Genomic DNA, 19798 nt, shown 5'->3' with positions numbered 1-19798 from the left:
ACACTAGATACCACCTTGGGAATAAAAGATGGGTTAGTCCTGAGGGAAACCCTCTCCGCGTGGAAGATAATGAAGGGTTCCATGGCCATAAGGGCCTGCAATTCAGACACTCCTTGTGGAAGTGATGGGCTAGACGTTTTCCATCAGAGGAATTTTAACTATGCTGAAGCAACAGGTTCAAAGGGCGGAAGCGTGAGCTTTTCCAATACAAAGTTAAGGTCCAGGCTGGAGTGGAAGCTCTCCTTGGGGGGGGGGGGGGGGGGGTCAAATTTTTGGCTCCTCTCAGGAACTGTTTGACCAGAGGATGAAAGAAGAGGGGTGGCTCAGTACTATAATGAGCTGAGATGGCAAAGGCATGAATCAATTGAAGAGGATAGGCTTTTGTGGAGAATTTCTAAGTAATCTACTATATGAGGTAAGCTGGGCACAGTTGTGTTCATTCCCCGAGAATGGCTCCAGGAACAGTTTATTTTTCCACTTTTCCGAATAGGATTTTCTAGTACTAGGCCTCCTTGCCTCAAGGATGACATCCAGCACCCGTTTATGGAGGGTTGCTGGTGAGGAGTTCAGGGGATGAGCCAGGCTGCCAAGTTCAGGGTCTGTAGTTGAGGGTGCAAGATTTGGCTCTCCAGCTGGGAAGGGGTCTGAGGCAGGTGCCATGGTGGCACTGTCAGTGTGCAAAAGCAGGTACCAGTGCAGGCATGGCCAGTCTGGTGCAATCAGGACTGTCCTTGGCTTGCCCTGTTTGCCCTTTAGTAGTACCTTCGAGAGGGGCAGAGGGGGAAAGGCATAGATTGAGAGACTTTCCCAGGTAAAGGATAGGGCATCCACTTTCCAAGTTTAGCTGTGGGGAATTCTGGTGCAATATTTGCTCAACTGATAGTTCTGACAGGATGCAAACAGGTCCACCTCTGGTGCCCCCCACCTGTGCCTCAAAAGCTTGAATATTTTGGGTTCCAGTTTCCACTCGTGTAGGTCCATGAGATTTCTGCTTAAGTCGTCTGCTAGTGAATTTAGTCTGCCTGGCAGGAACTGAGCTTGCAGGTGCACTTGGCTGCTCAAGGCTTTTCCACAGAGCCATGGCTAATCTGCAGAATGGGTAGGAATGGGTTCCCCCTGCTTGTTTATGTACCACAACTGTGGTGCTGTCTGTCTTTAGCAATAGAGGCCTTGGAAGAATAAGGCCTTTTAAAGCTGTCAGAGCATTCTGTACAGTTAACATTTCTTTTATTGATATTCAGGTGCATTTGCTTTGGGTTCCATTTGCCTTGAATGCATTGTCCTGCCATGTAAGCCCCCCATGCATAGCCTGATGTGTCTGTTAGGGTTTGGGCGGCAGGGGATTGAGTAAAAGTGAGTACCTTGTGGTAGCTTGCCTCTGCCCACCAAAGGAACTCTGTCCTTAGGCAAGGAATAATAGGATTTATTTCCAGGTCCTGAGAATGTTGAAACCACACACACCTTTTAAGTACCATTGAAGCTTCCTCATATGCAGTCTTGCATATGGGATTAGAGGCCATGAACCTTAGGGCTTGCAGTATTTTTCTTGCAGATAGCTGGGTTTCGTTGGCAGATTGAAGTAGTCTGTCAAATTTGTTTTTCTGGAATGAGGAAAGCCATATGGGAAGCTGTGTTCAAGCTTGCTCCCAGGAATACAATTTGTTGGCTGGGTACCAGATGCTATTTCTTTTTGTTGATTGTGTACCCCAGTGAAGTTAGAGGTATCTTTACAAATGTCAGGTGCTATAGTAGCAAATCCTGACTGTCTGCCTGAATCCGGCAATCGTCCAAGTATGGGTAAATTTGAATTCTTCTCTGCCTGCAATATGCAATGGCTGAAGCTAGGCATTTTGTGAATACCCTGGGCACAGTAAATAAGCCAAAGGGAAATGCAAGAAGCTGATAGTGCATAGAGCCTGCTCTGAAATGTAGGAATTTCCTGCAAGATTACCTTATGGGGATGTGCAGTTAAGTTTTTTCAAGTCTAGGGTGGCTAGCCAGGAGACCTTGGCTAGCATAGGAAGCAGCTGTTGGAGAGTAAGCATTTTGAATTTTTGGAACCACCAGAAAGGTGTTGAGAATAGACAGATCCGGGATAGGATGCAAAGAGTTTTCTTTTCTGGGTACCAGAAACAGTCTGGAATAAAAACCTTGCCCCCTTTGTTCTGCTGGGACAGGTTGAATAGCCTTGATACTGAGAAGAGAAAAGGCTTGCTTTTGGGCCTCTGGCCCACTTGTTTGGAGGGAGGTCTGGCCATCCACTTGGGATTGGGATGGGAGTGAGTGGGATTGGGACAGGAGTGAGTGGAAGTAGAATCTGTATCCCTGGGAAACTATGTTTAAGACCCATCTGTCCTGGGTAATATGCTCCCAGTTTTTGGCATGCACAGCAAGTCCCCCCCAAATGTGCAAGTATTTGGGCAAGGCTTGGAAGAGTTAAGGATAAGTCATTGTGAGACTATCATAGGATGGCAGCTTAGTACTCCCTGTTTTAGAGGTAGGAGCACTCCATTGCTTATATCTGTGCATACCCCTGAGACTGTATTCTTGGTGGTCTACTGCCCCTGGGCTTGGACTGAAGGTCTGGGAGGGACTGGAAAAGACCAGTTTTTAGAAGGCCAATGCCTACTGAATCTAGGTGGCTGTATTTGTAAGAAATCTTTAACAGTTTGCATAGATTTAGCTTTTTCCTCCATCCTTTTCTGGACGACTTCTGCTTTATTGCCAAACACTCTTGGTTTAATGGTGCATCTAAGTAATTTTACTTTGACATGGTCTGGCAAGGTTTGTTCCTTAAGCCAAGCATGCCTTCTAAGAACAGACCCATTGACAGCAGCCCCGTAAGATGCTTCCTAAGGCATCAAAACCACACTGCAAAGTACATTTACCAACTTGGTTAGCAGAATGTGCAGAACAGAAAGATTTACAAGAGTTGATGCAATCAGGAATCAACATCATTTTCTGTTTAATTAGTTCCATAATATGTTGCTGATACTCTGACATATGAAGCTGGCAATTTAAAGCCCTGATGGCAAGAGTAGCAGAGGTGTAATACCTTCTTACCCCCATCTGTCTAAAGCCCTAGAATCCCTGTCTGAAGGGGTAGGATTTTTGGGTGTTGTAGCCTTTAGGCCCCTGGGAAATAGTCTCTGGATCTGCAGGATACTTAGAGGAATCAGGTAACTCTATAGCACAAAACAGTGTAAGAAACTTGTGTGGATGATTTTCAGTCCATATATTTCTAGTTAATCACTGTATATTACTCAGATCAGACAACAGTAGTAGAAATAGCAAACTTAAACTAATCTTAAGTCAAAACAAAAAATAGAAAATAAATTATACATCATTACTAAGTATTCAAACATAATCTAAGCAAGGCAGGCAGTCTGTTTCCAATAAAAAATCATTAAGTACACAGACTACAACTCTGCAGTATCAGTCAGGTTTCCTGAGATCTGGAGGCAAAGTATCAGGGGTAAGGCTGGATTCCAAGAAGACATATACAATTTTCAGAACAGGAGGGATAGCTAGAGGCCTGTGCTGAGGCAAGTTTAAAAATTCCCAGAGTCTCTTTGGACAGAGTAGTCCTGGCTCTCCCAGCGAAAATGCTCTCCAAGGATATGTAGGGTTTCATCAAAAGAAAATCTTCTGGTGGGGAAGCAGAGGGAATGGAATACTCTGCCTCATAATCCTCATTAGGTAGATAACGGTATGTCCTGGTAATCAGAAGGGTCAGAGTTATCAGACTCTATCTGAAGAATCGAAAGGAAAATCAGTTCTTTGCATTTTTGAGGGGGAAGGCTGACTTCCCCTAATTAAAGAAATAAGGTCCCTCAGACATTTTAAGCATTTGTTTTTGTGGCATGTGGGCCTGATAATGCGCTTTGGTAGTCAGTTTTCTAAGCATAGTGCGAACTCTAGGCCTGAGAAATTCTGTACATTTGGTTTGAAACAGTCTAGTACGAAAATCGGAAGGCCTGAATACACCCTCAGAAGCCGGTGCCTGCACAGCGGCTCCAGACCCATCCAAGGTAGAGACAGCCGCAAGTTCCATAGTCGAAGCATCTTGCGGCATACCAAACTCCGAATGGGTCTCGGTAGAGGCCTGCGAAACTGTAGAAGCGGGTATCGGGGGCTGCAAAAGTGCCTCACTGAGTACCGGCGGACTGGCGACTAACTTATTGGAAGCATAGTCAGCAGCTTTGGACTTATGCATACTCTGTCTTTATCCTTACGTTTTTTCGTAAGATCAGTAGATGGATGGCTTACCCAAGCCATTTCAGAATATGGAGATGGGAGATCATAAGAATTTAGCGACAAATAGCCTGATGAATAGTTCAGGCATTGAACAAGGCACAAAACAGACAGCGAGGAACGTAGTCGTCTGGGCCTAAACAGGTGACACAGTAAGAATGAAAATCTCGGAGATATTTGCTTCCCACACAGGCAAGACCATTATTCATTTTTTCTGACATTGGTTAGAGCAAGAAAAAAGGATCCCCAAAGGGGTACTTCTCTTTCAGAAGACTTCAGGTCTGAAACTCGAAAAACGAAAATTTCAGGAGGCAGCCGACAGGCACTTGCAAACTGCTTCGGGCACCGCATGGCAAGAAAGACTAATGTAATGGCATCGGCTTCATGTTTTATATCCCCGATGACCTGATGTCATGGAAGAAGTGACATCAAACACAGAAATCCGAAGACACTGGTATTCAGGCCGACTGATGCAACCTGCCCAAATGTGATGACTGCAACAGTGAAACATGAACATCCAACATGCTGGGGGGAAGTTAACCACAACCACCAGGCCAAACTAAGGTTAATGCCTACAGAAACATTTTACAATCTTAACTAGTTAATAGCAAAGGTGGAAGAATACTATTAAAAAAATTAAAAGGAAAATTTTCTCCCCTCCTCTTTTCCAAGAAAAGGAAAAAAATTTCAAAAAAGAGCAAGAAAAAGGAATATTTATAACTAGACCACAAAACTGCCAAAAAAAGTGAGAACACTTATGTGTTGGAAACCAGAGCCCTCCAATTGCACTCCCTAAAGGACTGAGCAGCAAATACCTCAGGTAAATCGAGATGCTAGAGGGAATTGTGGGTAGAAGTGGAGCTACCGTCACGGATCCAAGCTCTTGAAAAAGTTGAGGATGGATTGGATAACCCAATCAATGAATCTAATGAAATGGACAATCAGATTATGCATTTGTAGCAAGAAAATCTGCTTCAAAGAGCTACCTAGATGGGCAACAGCCTTGCATCAGAAAGCCTTTAGCACAAAAGCGTACCAAAGCACAGATAAACATGCACACTGGATGTTCCAATAACACCATCAGTCTGGAAAAACATCTTCAAAGTTAAAGACAGAGCCATAAACAACCACATGGGCCCACCACAAGGTTATCAAAACGAACACAAAAAATGTGAAAACGAAAGTGAAACCTATAACCAACTAGTGAGTTTCTGATGTCCTCACCTGACTTTGGTTTGCTTTTTGTTGCTGGAGTGTCATCATCTGAGCTGTCCTCACTGCTAGAGCTCTCTTTAGCAGCAGGCTTGGCTGGTGTAACTTTTGCTGCAGGCTTGGCTGGTGTAACTTTTGCTGCAGGCTTGGCATTAACCTTATCTTTTACTTGTGTAATTTTTGCTGGAATTGGCTTCTGTAAAAACATGAAAATTAAAACTTTCATGAAAGGCTTATATTTTCTTCAGTACAGTTTACAAGGACAGCAGAGCACACAAAAAAGTACATCAGTTAGACTCATTACTACTACCTACTTTTCAATTAAGCTATTAAGAAATTATATTTAAAGAATCAATACAGTAATTTAATATGCATTTCAACATTTTCCAAAAGACTTCCCTACTAAACTGAACATCGCTAGATTTAAACTCTTCAAATTTGTTTAACTATCCCCATTCAGTAATATATGTCACACAAACGTGCCAGCAAAATGCACACCAACACGCACATGTATACACATTCACTTACATATATACTGTGTACATTTGCATGTTTACACAGGCATAATGTGCAAATAATTGGGTATATACACAAATGCATACTTCTACCTTTACCAAGATTGTGAAAACACATGGAAACCTTGCATCTACAGTAGCAGAGAAATTGCCATTAAATCACAGGCCGTTATTCACAGCCATATCTTCTACAGGAACGAGTACTCTGTCAACAGTAATGTAGCATTCCCAAAGCTTCTCCCATCCAATGGCCAAGGGACAACTCAGCTGAATGCTTAAAAGTCCTTAAGGCATACTGCAATCTCTTCCGTTTTGATAATGGATTTAGGAAGACTACTTTCTCTATCCAGGACCAGCAGTCTCCCAGAAGTGAAAATGGTGATATAGCTTCCATCTACAGAGGGATGCAGAGTCCTTTTGCTCACTTTTCATTGTTTATGGAGACTCTTCCATGCACAAAACTTAATTAAAAAGCTAGTAGCCATGGAGTCCCAAAGAAAGGAAGACTCCACCCTGGAGCTTCTGAACTGTAGCAATCTGTAATGCCTGTGCTGTGAACCTTAACACCTGTACAGCTAAAGGATAGAGGCTGGTTGTGTGCCAGGTACTCAAGCCATTACCACAAACTCTGATCTACCAAACAGCTTAAAAAGGGCCCCAATGCAACTACTGAAGATCAGCATGATCCAAATACTTTAACTTGGACAGGTTTTATACACGTAAAACACGAAAACATAGCAGATGACAACCACTCCTGAAATCTCAGCCTGAAGTCCAAGACAACACCAAAATTACACACCTTTTCAGACTCAACACCATTTAGAACAAGGGAACACAAGAATCCATCAATAGAACATGAACTGCCATGGTTTCAGTTTTTGGAAGTGTTCCACTCCAACAGGTTACAAGAAAGCAAAGGTATGGCCAAAGACGGTAAGCCAAGAAATGCATATCTCATTCTGAAGAGGTAAATCTAAACCCCACCTCCTAACACGCTCTCTTAAAGGAATCACACACACTGAACAATGGATCTAAGCTTGAACCCTGAAGGACTCTTGTCCAAAAGGTGGAGTGACATTTTTGTATGTATTGTAAAGGTGTGGAAGGAAAGTGGTTGAGGAAAGGGAATGCCACTGCAACAGTGATCAATACAATAGCTGCTGTTATGGTATGTTTACTTACACAACTATACTATGGTCAACAATAGATCACTGCTGCAGTGGCCAAAGCTATATAGTTTAAATACAAACAAGGAGGAAAAAAAGGAATTCAATCACCCATAAGACTCTGGAGAATTTTCTTCCAAGTCTAATTATGGACCTGAAAAAAGAATCCAGACAGCATTGCTTTGCAAATGTATGCACACAGTATTCTAGTGGTAACCACCTGGTACTAAGAGTACCTTTTCAAAAAATGTCACAGACGAAGGCAAAGGCCTGGCAGAATGTGACCTAACCCCGCCTGAACTGCATTGCAATAGTGAGCATAGCAAAAAAAAAAAAAACACAACCATCTGGAAAATATCTGCTTCGACACAGGTTGTCCTTTTTTCGTATCCTAATAAAAAAACTAAGAGCCGAATGGCTTTCCTTAAGGGTTTGGTTCTGTCCAAGTAGTAAAATGAGCTGCCTGTGGACACAATTATATAGGATACTTTCTCCCTTAATTTTATGGTGTGGAAAAAATACAGGAAGAACAGTCTGGCTTAAACTCCAAATCCCTTTAGGCATAAAAGGATTTCTTCTTAAAGAAACCATGTCCTTATAAAAATGATGTAAAACTAGACTCACCATAAGAGCTTGCAACTTGGACATTGCTCTGACATCTGCAAGAATAGTATTCCATGTCAAGAACTGCAAATCAGCTTGATGAGCTGGTTCAAAACTCTTAACTTTTCAAGCACAAAATTAACATCCCAAGGAGGAGCCACTTGTTTTCTAGGTGGCTAGATATGTAAACCCCCTTTCAAAAGCTACTAGGACTTGAAAATTAAAGCCAGGACAGAGACAACTCACCAAGAAAATCAAGAACCAAAGGCAACCAGAGCCTTAAAAAGTGCCCTGGGTTTTTACAGTGACACCAAGAAAAAAGTTTTTTTTCACGACCTTTAAAAATACAGACTGCAAGTTTTAAGGGAAAAATGTGCCTAAAAGATATCAAAAATATTCAGGCAGTCAACTGAAGCATTCTCTCACCGGGGTATATCAAACAACCCCCATCTTGTGAGTAAACCCAACCTGTGGGGGGAAACTTATGGTAATTGCCTTTGGCCAATTTTGTAAGGGACAGCCACTGCCTAGGCCAAAAAGAAGTCGCCACCACAATCTTTAAGGAGTCCCTCTGGATCTTTTCAAGAACTCTAGTTAGTAACGGGCAAGACGTACAGAACATTCCTTTCTGTAGAAAGGCATCTGTCTTCCAGGCCTGTTTGCATGGAATCCTGGAACAAGATGTCTTAAGCTGTCATTCTAAGAGGAGGCACACAAATCTCTCTGAAGTGTTCCCCACATATGGATCAATTCCTGGAGGACCCCAGGGTGTAATTTACATTTCTGAGGGTCTGTCCTAATACTGTTCAAGACTTTGCTCTGATGGAATATATGAAAGACTCAGTAGACTTCCCAGACTATCACAGCAAGTCTGCAAAGGGGATAAAGATATGGTACCCATTAGCCTCTTTATGTACATCATTGTGTTGTAGTCTTTGATAACTGCAGAAGTCCTGGGGAAAAGGATGACGATGCTTTTAAAAGAATAGATAACTGCATCATCGCTGACATTTATGAACTGCCCTTATAAGTTCTGCAGACCTTGCACATTCATCCCTTTTGAAACTGCTCCCCAAGCAAAAAAATAAAAATTCCTGACAGACGGGGAGTCTGCTGAAGCAAGAAGGGGAGAGCTGGAGTGAGAACTATTTGTCAGAAGGGAGTAACTTTTGTGGGTCAAACCCCAGAACTGGAATCATGGAAGATAAGGAGAAATTAATCCAGAATAATCTGAGGTACCACTTACTTCATGTGAAGTTTGGCTATGTGAATTCATGAGAATCATAAAAACCATGAAAACCAGAAACTTGACAAATTCCCTGTCAAGACACCAGAGAACGGTTGGAGAAACCAAGGAATATTTCCTTGTACTAATTTGTCCAATCCAAGATTCTTCCCAGGGAAAGATCTAAAACAGTATCTCAGAAAAAAAAGTGAGCAACAGGCAAGATATGAGATAAGACTTGAAACACCAGACTGAAGGAGTTTCATAATCCACTTCAGGGAATCCTAACAACTGAAAAAAAATTATCTACAAACATAAGAAATATCCAACTACAGAGAAATGTGAATACCTTGAAGCCCTCAATGAACTAGGACTGAAACCAAGTATTCTGCACCATTGGTACAGTGGAAACCCAAAGGGTAATGCAGAGAACCGTTAGTCTAATCTAGACACAGAAAACGTAGAAAAACAGCACTTTGAACTTTGGAACTTTTACAAGCTGAGAAAGTAAAGGTAAAACTGGTCTCCGCAGTACTTTCTCTGGCATTGGAAAACCCATCAGATAAAGACAGGCTCTATGACCCCCTAGCAAATGCGGAAGGACTGGAGAGAAAAAGGATGTTTTACCTGGTGATGGTGGAATCCCCCTGAAAGACGGACTTGCACTGCCATCTGTACCACAGATCACTCGTCAGAACTCATTTGTCCCTTATTTGTTACCAAGGAGAAATGAGACATTTGGGGGAATATTTAAGCTTGCTTGGGTGGAGGAAAGGGGTTGACACATGCAAATAAATGCTTTTGCCTGCTATGGATTCTGGGAAGCTTCAGACTTTCTGCAGCCTCCTTGATATTGTGTATATAAGCATACTAAACTCTTTAAATGTCTGTTTGCCAGAAGTTTTTTTTTTTTTTTTGTAAAAAGCTGCTGATGTTGATGTGAAACCTTTTACCTTTTAATCAGTTACCCTGTCTCTCAACTCTTAAGACCTCAGCAGTTACCCTGTCTCTCAACTCTAAGACCTCAGCAACAGAGTCGAAAAGCAACCTACTCCAAAGGAAAACTCAGACTTTCAGTTTTAATGTACACAGGTAAATGCAGTGTGGAACCATACAATCCTCAACAGTTCCAATAGCAGCTGTATTGGAAGAGGCATTAGCAGAGTCACAAACACGCTATAAAAAGATATGTCTCAAGTAACCAAACAGTGTATTCAGAAAAGATTTTCAGTCCGAAAGGGGGAAATGGCTGTAATGTTTCTCATTCTCAAATGAAGTAAGCAAACACTTTACTGTATGAGCTCGGCAATTAAGATGGGAGGATACCTCTGTAAATCTAACAGAAGCTTTCCCATCTTTAGAGGGAGAGTGATAAGCATTTCCCAAATATTAAACCGCAATAGGATTGGTCAAAGAAATCCTGCAGGCCGGCTGCAAAGCATGTTACAAGTTGAAAGAACACCCTCCAAAGCTGGACAAACAGGAGGAATAGGAGTGGGTTGAATAAATCCAAATGCAATTAAGTATTTTAAAAATAAATGGAATACCATGTTCCCCAGGAAACTGATTCATCCTATACACGGTGTCTGAAATTTTTTCAAGGGGCCAGCAAACAAAAAATGCTCTCCTCAGAAACAGTCAACTGAAGAGACAAAACCCAGCAGCTGTCCTCTCAAAATTCCCCTGCTCATTATACTGGGAATCTTCATAAAACTAAATTTTTTTTTGTTTAGTAATAAAACAGAAATGAAAGGGATCAAGAACCTGAACAAATCCATGAGCACAGCCCAATAAGTCATTTCTGTCTAAAATAGACAGGGAAGACAAAGTTTAGACTGTTTCTTTTAAAATAAGGAATATTCATAGATGCAGAGACTCCAATCAGATCACCCCCCCCCCCCCCAGAACAGGCATTTTCCTCTCCTTCCTCAGAGGAGAGTGGTTTTCCCATGCCCACTACGAATATTCCAACAGCTACAGAGAACATGACTCACCCCCCAATCCACAGCGGCTAAATGGAATGTTCCTGATCCATCTCAAGCAGTGGCTGCTAATGGAGGCTATTCCACTGAACCTCCAAGTCAGAGAAATCCCTACAGTGAGTACACAAGTGAATAATGATTTCATTTCAGACAGCTGGTTGCATCAGCATGTTTTCACCTTTGGAAAACTGACTATAGAGAAGAATTTGAGCCTTCGGGCACAATTAACTGAATTTCAATCCAAATTGGCAAAATTTATGAGTTTACAGTTAGAGAATTCCAAGAATGTTCAAGACTGAAGCATGTACCCAAGGAGTTAAGGAAGCTCCCCGGAGTCAATTTGCAGCTATTTCTTGATCTTGTGGAACCGTGATCAGACAGGACTTAAGCTACTTTACTTGTTAAATCAAGGAAAACAATTGTAAACTTGAGCAATGTAATCATATTAAAATCTTGAACACAGCGATACATCTTACTTCCCACGTTGGATAATGCCCATTACACAGATGGCAAACAGGATCAGGAGGAACTTTAGTCTCTCTTTTGGACAATCCTCCTGTTCTCTGCTCGGACAGGATAGTCTGCTCAGACAGGATAGCCAAACAGAGGAGTTCCAGTTACTTAACCCCAGATATGAGACAATTCAGGGGTTGATCCTTGAACTGTCAAAGGAGAGTCAAGGGGAAGAAAAACAAGCATTAAAGGACTAACTGTGGTTTTGGGACTTTTAGCTTGGTATCTGATGACTTTCAAAGCTTATAATTTAGCTAATATTAGACGTTTAGCAACGCCTTTTTTTTTTTTTTTTTTTTTTTTTTTTTTTTTTAAGGATAAATTCTAGTTTTAAATTAGACTTTGTTAAAGCATGAATACAATTAAAATTATACACAAGGGATTTAAACTTGAGGATTGTGGTTTTTTTTTTTTTTTTTGACAACCCCCATGTACACACTTCAGTTAATTTGACCCAGAGAAGTGTGTTTATACCCTCTAATCCCTGGGAAGCACTTTTTGAAAAGACCCGAGAGGACCAATTTCGACAATGTTCTTCACAGAAAGCTCATACATTTGGAAACTGAACATCAATTGAAAGGCAAAATCTCAGCTGGTTAAAGACAGACGTATACTTATTATGAAGCTGGACAAAGGGGGAGGGATAGTAATCATGAATAGTCTGCACTATACCAGCAAAATGTTTCAACTGCTTTCTGATTAAACTTTTTTTAGGAGGGTTTTAAGGACTGAGGTAGCTACAGCATAATATGCTTGATTTTTTTTTTATTGCAGATTTGCTTTATCAAGGGACTATAGATCTGAAAACTCTCCAATATTTGCAGGTTACTAAAACCTGTTATTCCCTCTGTTTGGGATTCCCAAAATATACAAGTGCCAGAGCGATCCTCGTTTGAGACAAACAGTGGCAGTGGGCAGATCCAAGACTGAACCCCTCGCTAAATTTACTGATGTAAAATGCAAGGAACTATTAGAATCGAAACCTCACATTTTGAGAGACTCTGCATCTTTCATACCCCATTCTGAGAGACTGCGGTGGTTTTGACAATTAAAAAAAAAAAAGTGTTCAATATTTGAATCTCCCTAGTGGTTAAAATATCTTAGTCTTTTAGAATTTTTACTCATCAATAAATGCACTTTTGATGGTAAATGTTGTCACCAAATTAAAGGTGTGGCCATGGGGCAGCTTGTGCCCAGTTCTATGCCAATATGGTATTAGCAGTGTGGGAAGAGTGGTTCACATTTGCATCAGAATATGCCTCCAATATTCATGCATACTACAGGTTCTTGGATGATGTACTTACCCTTGTGGAAAGGCTCTGCTGAACAAAGGGAGGTGGTTTTTGCACAGTGGTTACCATTCACTGACTTCCTTGGATTTACTGTCCACACTAAGATTAATTTGAACGTTAGTTTAGCTGAACGTTAGTCTAGCTGAACGTTAGTCTAGCTAAGGATCCTATTGGCAATATATATACCTCAACAATATACCGCAAGGAGACGCTCCCCAACTCTTACTTGCACTTCATTAGTTGCCACCCACAACATTGAGAGAAATCACAAAGGGACAAATGGCAAGTCTCTCTGGATCGACTACCAAGGAAGACACCTTTGATAGAAACTTCAGAAACAGAGCACAAAAACTACAGTTGTGTACACTTACCATAAATGTAGATGTTAAAGTGTATTCACTGTTGCAGTCCTAATTATTTGGCTCCTGGTAGCCCTCAGTCGGCCAGAATACCAAAGGTAGTAAAAATGACATTGGTTGTAAAAGTCAGGGCATCTGATACAAAAGAAGGCAGCAGACGTCACTTCCTCAGTCTTTCTTGCCATAAGTTAGGAGCCCCCCAAAAAATAAGGCTTAAACCAAAAACCATTTTGACAAACAAATTAAGCCTGTACCTCAGGAAAAAAGAAAAGGAGAGGACCAAAAGGGAAGGAGGGAGGGAAACCAGGACTGCAACAGTGAATACACTCCAATACCTACATTTATGGTAAGTGTACACAACTGTACTATGTTCATAGTGTTTCACTGCTGCAGTCCTAACAGATGGGTTGATTACCAAAGCCCAGGGAAAAAATGGGGGAGGAACCAACAACATCAAGGGTTGGAGATAATGCCCTGCAACACCGCAGTGGCAAACCCTGCCCTGGCTCTGGAAACAGAGGCAAATTATAATGCTTTGTGAAGGTGTGAACAGAAGACCAAGTGGCAGCTTCCAAAATGTCTTTAGTAGGGACACCCCTTAGAAAGGCTGCAGAAGTGGACGTCGCTCTAGTAGAGGGGGTCCTAACCCCTTTAGGAGGAGCTTTGCCATAAAAGGAACAAAAAGTAATGCAATCCATTTAGAAATGGTTTAGAAATGGCCTTGCCCTGAGCTCCAGGAGCAAAAACTGACCAATAACTGGGCTGATTTCCAAAGGTCCTTAGTCCTGTCCAGGTAAAACCTAAGCTGTCTGTGCACATCAAGAGAATGTAGGATCCTCTCACCTCTATTGCGAGGATTAGGAAAGAAGGTAGGAAGGTGTATGGACTTAACAGTCAGGGTAGAAACCACCTTAGGCATAAAGGAGGGATTGGGTCCTCATAGAAACTGTCTGCATGGAAAAGAAAAGGCTCCACGGCCAAAGCTGGCAGCTCCGAAACCCTCCTAGCTGAAGTAATAGCGAAGAGGAAGGCGGTCTTCCAAGAGAGAAACTTTAAATCTGAAGAGACAGCGGGCTCAAAAGGAGGAAGAGAGTTTAACAAAATTAAGATTCCCAGGCTGGAGAAGGTGTTCTGGGAGGTTTTAAATTGCAAGCACCTCTGAGAAACATTTTCATCAGGGGATGACAGAAAATGGGCTGTTCAAGAGAATAATGAGCAGAGATAGCTGAAGCATGGATTTTGAGAGGAAAAAGAAAGACCACCCTGAAGAAAATCAGTCAGGTATCCCAGGATCAGAGGAAGGGTAGGTTGAGAAGCAGACACCCCTATAGCCTGCATCCATTGAGAGAAACATTCCTATTTGCCAGAATAAGATTTCCTAGTGCAGCAGGAAGAAAAGGGAGTAGTCATACAATGAGCCATGGTGCCAAAAGGAGAGACTGAAGATGAGTATGTATAATGTTTCCCCTTACCTGAACCAAAATTTCTGGCTTCAGAGGAAGATGCCAAGGAGGAAGATGGGAGAGACTGCGAAGCTGCAGATACCAATGCTAGCTGGGCCAGTCCAGAGCTATGGGAATCGTCCTTGATCCTCACTAATACTCTGGGAAGAAGAGGGAAAGTAGGGAAGGCTACACTGATAGCAATGTCGAAGGGAAGGACACCACATCCACTTTCCAGGCTCTGCTGTGCTGCTGTCTGGTGCAAAAGAGAGGAAGCAAATGGTTGTCTGGGGAGGAGAAGATCCACCTGAGGAATGCCCAAACATTGAATGACACTGTAAAAAAAAGACTGCTCTGTTCAGCTGCCACTCTAGGATCCAGGGTTTGCCTGCTCAACTGGTCTGCCAAAACAATGAGCCTTCCTGGAAGAAACTGAGCTAGGAGATGCAGGTCCAGGGATGCTGCCATGGATGAAAGATTCATGCTTTGTCTGCACAGGGGGTAAGAGAGAGTCCCTCCCCTCTTGTTAATGTACCACATGACTGTGGTGTTGTCTGTTCTGACAAGCAGGGTCCCTGGAGAAAGAAGATGCTTTAAAGCTAATAATATCTGCTGAACTGCAATCACCTCTTAGATTTATGTGCAGGTGCATCTGCTGTCCGCTGTATGCATCTGCCATCCAGGTGTGCTCCCCAGGCGTAGTCCGATGCGTCTGTAGTCAGAACTTGAGTGGCAGGAGGTGTCCTAAAAGGCATGCCCTTCTTTTGCAGACAGGCTGTTGCCCACCATAGAAACTCCTTCTGCACAGAAGGAAGCACAGGAATCATCATACCAAAGTCCTGTGTGTTAACACCAAATGTTCTTGAGGTACCACTGCAATTTCCTCATCTGCAGTCTTGCATATGGTATATTGAGAATACAAGATGCCATACATCCCAGAGCTTGCAGCTATTTCCTTGCAGGGAGCTGGGACAGGCTTGCCAAGTCCTTGAAGTAAACAGAGTGGTCTGCTTTTCCTGGGTGAGATTCATCTGGGCGGCTGTGTTCATTCTCGCTCCCACGGATGTCATCTCCTTGGATCCAGGAATGCTATCTCCTTGGATCCAGGAATGCTATCTCCTTGGATCCAGGAATGCTATCTCCTTGGATCCAGGAATGCTATCTCCTTGGATCCAGGAATGTTATCTCCTTGGATCCAGGAATGTTATCTCCTTGGATGGTACCATTTTCAATTTGTCCACATTGAGAGTGTAACCCAGGGAAGAGAGAAGAGTCTTTATGAATTTCAGATCCTTTTAACAGCTATTCCTGAGAATTTGCTTGATAAACGTCCAACTAAGGGAATATCTGAATTTTCTTCTGCCTGCAAAAAGCAATGACTGGGGCCAAGCACTTTGTGAAGACTCTGGGAGCAGTAGATAAGCCAAAGGGTAGCGCAGAGAATTGGTATTGTTGTTCGCCCACTCTGAAGCAAAGGTACTGCCTGCAACTTTTCCTGCTAGGAATGTGCAGATAAGCCTTTAAGATCCAAGGTTAGCAGCCAGGAATCCTTTTCTAGCAGTGGTAGTAACTGATGCACACTGAGCACTTTGAACTTTGGAATCACTAAAAAGGAGTTCAGAATGGAAAGATCCAGGATAGGACGCCAGGTGCCTTTTTTTGTAACTAGGAAAAGCCTGGAATAGAAGCCCTGGCCTACCTGCTGAGCAGGAACAGATTCTATTGCTCCCAGATGAGACGGACAAAATTTGTTTTTCTACTTCTGCCCTTGGGTTTGGAGGGACGGCCAAGAATCCCTTGGGAGCTGGAAAGAAAACTTGTGCCCTGGGGACACTGTTCTGAGCAAACATTTGCCATCCGTGATAGTGGCCCAGACATCTGCAAAAAGGGCCAACCTTCCCCCTAAAGGACACTCCCAGCAAGCAAAAACAGGCAGAAGTTGTAAAAAGTCATTGACAGTGTTTTGATTGAGATGCACGCTTGGAGCTTCCCCCCTTCAGAAGTGGAAGTCTGCTAACGCCTAGACCTTTGAGGGGTAACCCCCTAGAAGGTCTGTAACCTCTAGTCCTGGAACGGTTCTATCTGCTGGTATCAGGAAAGGTCCAACACTTGGAAGGGAATTTCCTGCTAAAGCGAGGGGGTTGAACTTGCAGAAAATCCTTAACAGTTTGCATGGACTTGGCCTTATCCGCCATATTCTTCAGTACCTCCTCGGCTTTGCTGCCCAAGAATCTTTATGCAAAGGTACATCCAAAAGCTTAGCCTTGACAGGTTCTGGAAGAGGTTGTTCTCTGAGCCAAGCGTGCCTTCTAATTACAGATCCAGTAACCGTAGCCCTGCTAGAGGCCTCAAGGATGTCAAAACCATAACGCAAAGAATGCTTATTGACCAGACTGGCAGAATTCAGTAAATCCTGCACGTTTTTACTCTGTCAAAAGAGGTACACTTGCAATCCTAGACAGACTCCAAGGTGTGCTGCTGGTACTTCAGCATATGAAATAGACAACTGGTAGCCCTAATAGCTAGGGTGGCACAAGTATAAACCTTCTTGCCCCACCCATCTACGTTCCTAGACTCCCTGTCAGAAGGAACAGGATTCCTGGTAACAGTGGCCTTAACTCCTTTAGGGCCCTGAGAAATCACCTCTGGATCAGTCAACGGATTCCTGAAAAGAAACAGATGAGAATCAGGAACTCTGTAGTACCAGTCAGGTTTCCTGGGAGCAGGAGAAACCGAATTTGGAGACTAGAAATTTTCCAGAAAATCATCAACAACTTCCAGCACAGGGTGAATAGCAAGAGGCTTATGCTGAGGTAAAACCAGAAACTCCCTAATCCGTTTCTTGGATTGGGGACAATCCTGACGTTCCAATTTAAAATATTCTCTGAGGGTATTTAAAGAAAAACCACAAGAGAAATCCTCTGGAGGAGAGAACGAAGGGAAGGACTCCTCTGCATCTGAATCCTCAAATGGAGAAAAAGCCTGAGAAAATTCCTCTTCAATCAGCAGAAATGCTGGAAGAATCAGACCCTGAGCAGGACAAAGCCTCAGGAGAAATATCCCTACTCCTTTGAGGAGGAGGAGGAGACTGAGAAACCTTAAGAGTCAGCAAATTAGCCATTTTACCCATTTGGGATTGAGGGGAGTGAGAAGCAGCTGGAGCCTGCCTTTTCACAGGCTTACGAATGGAAGACTTACTGCAAGCCTGAAGGACTCAGGAGGCCTGGCAACAACCGAAGTTGCAGCAGAGGTTGAAGGAAGAAGTTTGCTGTCAGAACGTAAAACGGAGGCCTCTGACACTGGAGTCAGTTTAGCGGCTCCGGCAGAAGAGGCGACCGGTCAGAAGGCAAAACAGAGGCCAAAGGCCTAAGGGATACAAGCAAGGCCTGCGGTTGTACATCTGCAGATCGCAGGGACTGCAAAGTTGTCTCACTGAATACCACCTGACTGATGACCAACTTAACCTCATCCAAGGACTTGGCTTTGAGGCCTGTCGCGGTCCTTATCCTGAAGTTTCTTCTGAACATTCGAAGCCTGAAGACCGGCAGACGCCATACCAACGAACTTAAGCCAAACTCCAAAATGCCTAACCAGACGACGGATATTACGCGGATTAAAGGAGTCCGAGATCACACTTGGGAACATCGTGGTCAAAGCCTAAACAAAAAATGTAATAGGAATGAAAATCTCTATTGGGAATCTGCTTTCCATGGGTAAGGCAATTACCTTTTTCTGACATTCGTTAAGGCAAGAAAACAGGAACCCCAACAGGGTACTTGTACTAGACTTCAACTCTCAGTCAGAAACCAACCAAGGTAAACTGCCGACCGGCACTCGTGCATGAAAAGCTTCTGATTCGGGGTCCGCGGCAAGGAAAACTGATGGCTGCCTCCTTTTGTATCAGATGCCCAGACGTCTTTTACAACAGACGTCATTTTTACTACCTTTGGTATTCTGGCCGACTGAGGGCTACCGGGAGCCGGATAACCCATCTGTTAGGACTGCAACAGTGAAACACCATCATGAATTAAAAGTTATGTACTTAGCATAACGTTCCATCTGAGTAGGTGGATTCATTTGTCTGCAACCTGTGGGTATGGATCCGATACCGGATCCAAACCGGCATTGGTTTATCCAACTATGGATCCGAGCTCTCAGCTCCTCCCCTCACCCATAATGCCCTGCTCTCCCTACATGACCTCAGATAGGGTAGTTGGTGCAGGGCAAACTCTAACTAGAGGGTAACACACCCAATGCAGGAACTAACAAGGCCAGGGGGATAGGAGGGCGGGATGGTTGCAGACAAATTAATCCACCTACTCAGATGGAACGTTATGGTAAGTACATAACTTCTAAATCTGAAGTAGGAGATTCATTTGTCAGCAACCTGTGGGACAGAGTCCCCAGCTACCAGAGTCTTGGGTGGCGATCATGGAAGGATATTCCGGAGCACCGCGGAGTCAAAGGATGCTCTACCTCTAGACATGATGTCCAGCTTGTAATGAGAAATAAAGGTATGAGATGAAGCCCAAGTGGCTGCTGAACAAACATCATCCAGAGGAACCCTAGACTTAAAGGCCGCTGAAGTAGAGACAGACCGGGTCGAATGAGCATGGACTCCCTCCGGTGCGGGCCTCCCAGAAGCTTGGTATGCTAACAGAATACACTGAGAAATCCAGCGTGATAAAAACTTTGGAAATTGGTTTACCCAGATTGAATATGGCAAATGAAATGAACAATTGGTCGGATTGCCTATGACCAGCTGTTCTGTGAAGATAAAAATGAAGCTGCCTGTGAACATCCAAGGAATGCAGCTTGTTATTCACCTTTGTTCTGATACTTAGGAAAGAAAACAGGGAGGTTGATGGACTGATTAATGTTAGCTTCCGAAGCTACCTTAGGAAGAAAGAAGGGATTGGTCCTGACCAAATAAGGCGGTTTTCATGGACAGGGCCTGAAGTTCAGAAACTCTTAGCTGAAGTAATGGCTACTAAAAAGGCAGTCTTAAGAGACGAGAATTTTAGATCTACTGTGGCCGCAGGCTCGAAGGGGGGAGCAGTCAAGGCCTGAAGAACCAAAGAAAGATCCCACGGGGGAACCGTCTCTGACAGGGGGTCTGAGCAAAAAGGTGCCTTTTAAGAAGACTTTACATAACTTGGCAGACATAAGAGGCCTAGAGTCATGACCAACATGGTAATGAGAAATGGCCGCTAGCTGAACTTTGACCGTGGAACT

At 43.2% G+C, this 19798-nt stretch overlaps 1 protein-coding gene across 4 annotated transcripts in view; it reads right to left on the bottom strand.

Moving 5' to 3' along the window:
- LOC122789298 (nucleolar and coiled-body phosphoprotein 1-like) overlaps positions 1–19798 on the bottom strand; it is a 1070760-nt gene that overhangs the window by 795960 nt on the left and 255002 nt on the right. For all 4 annotated transcript variants that reach the window (XM_044056613.1, XM_044056615.1, XM_044056614.1 and 1 more), the window contains exon 7: positions 5479–5662. In XM_044056613.1, coding sequence (XP_043912548.1) covers positions 5479–5662 — 184 coding nt within the window. The remainder of the gene's footprint in view (positions 1–5478; positions 5663–19798) is intronic.

This window comes from Protopterus annectens, chromosome 14.part0 (assembly GCF_019279795.1).
Source record: "Protopterus annectens isolate FY-2018-M chromosome 14.part0, PAN1.0, whole genome shotgun sequence".
Taxonomy (NCBI): domain Eukaryota; kingdom Metazoa; phylum Chordata; order Ceratodontiformes; family Protopteridae; genus Protopterus; species Protopterus annectens.
This window is presented reverse-complemented; position numbering and strand designations above follow the sequence as displayed.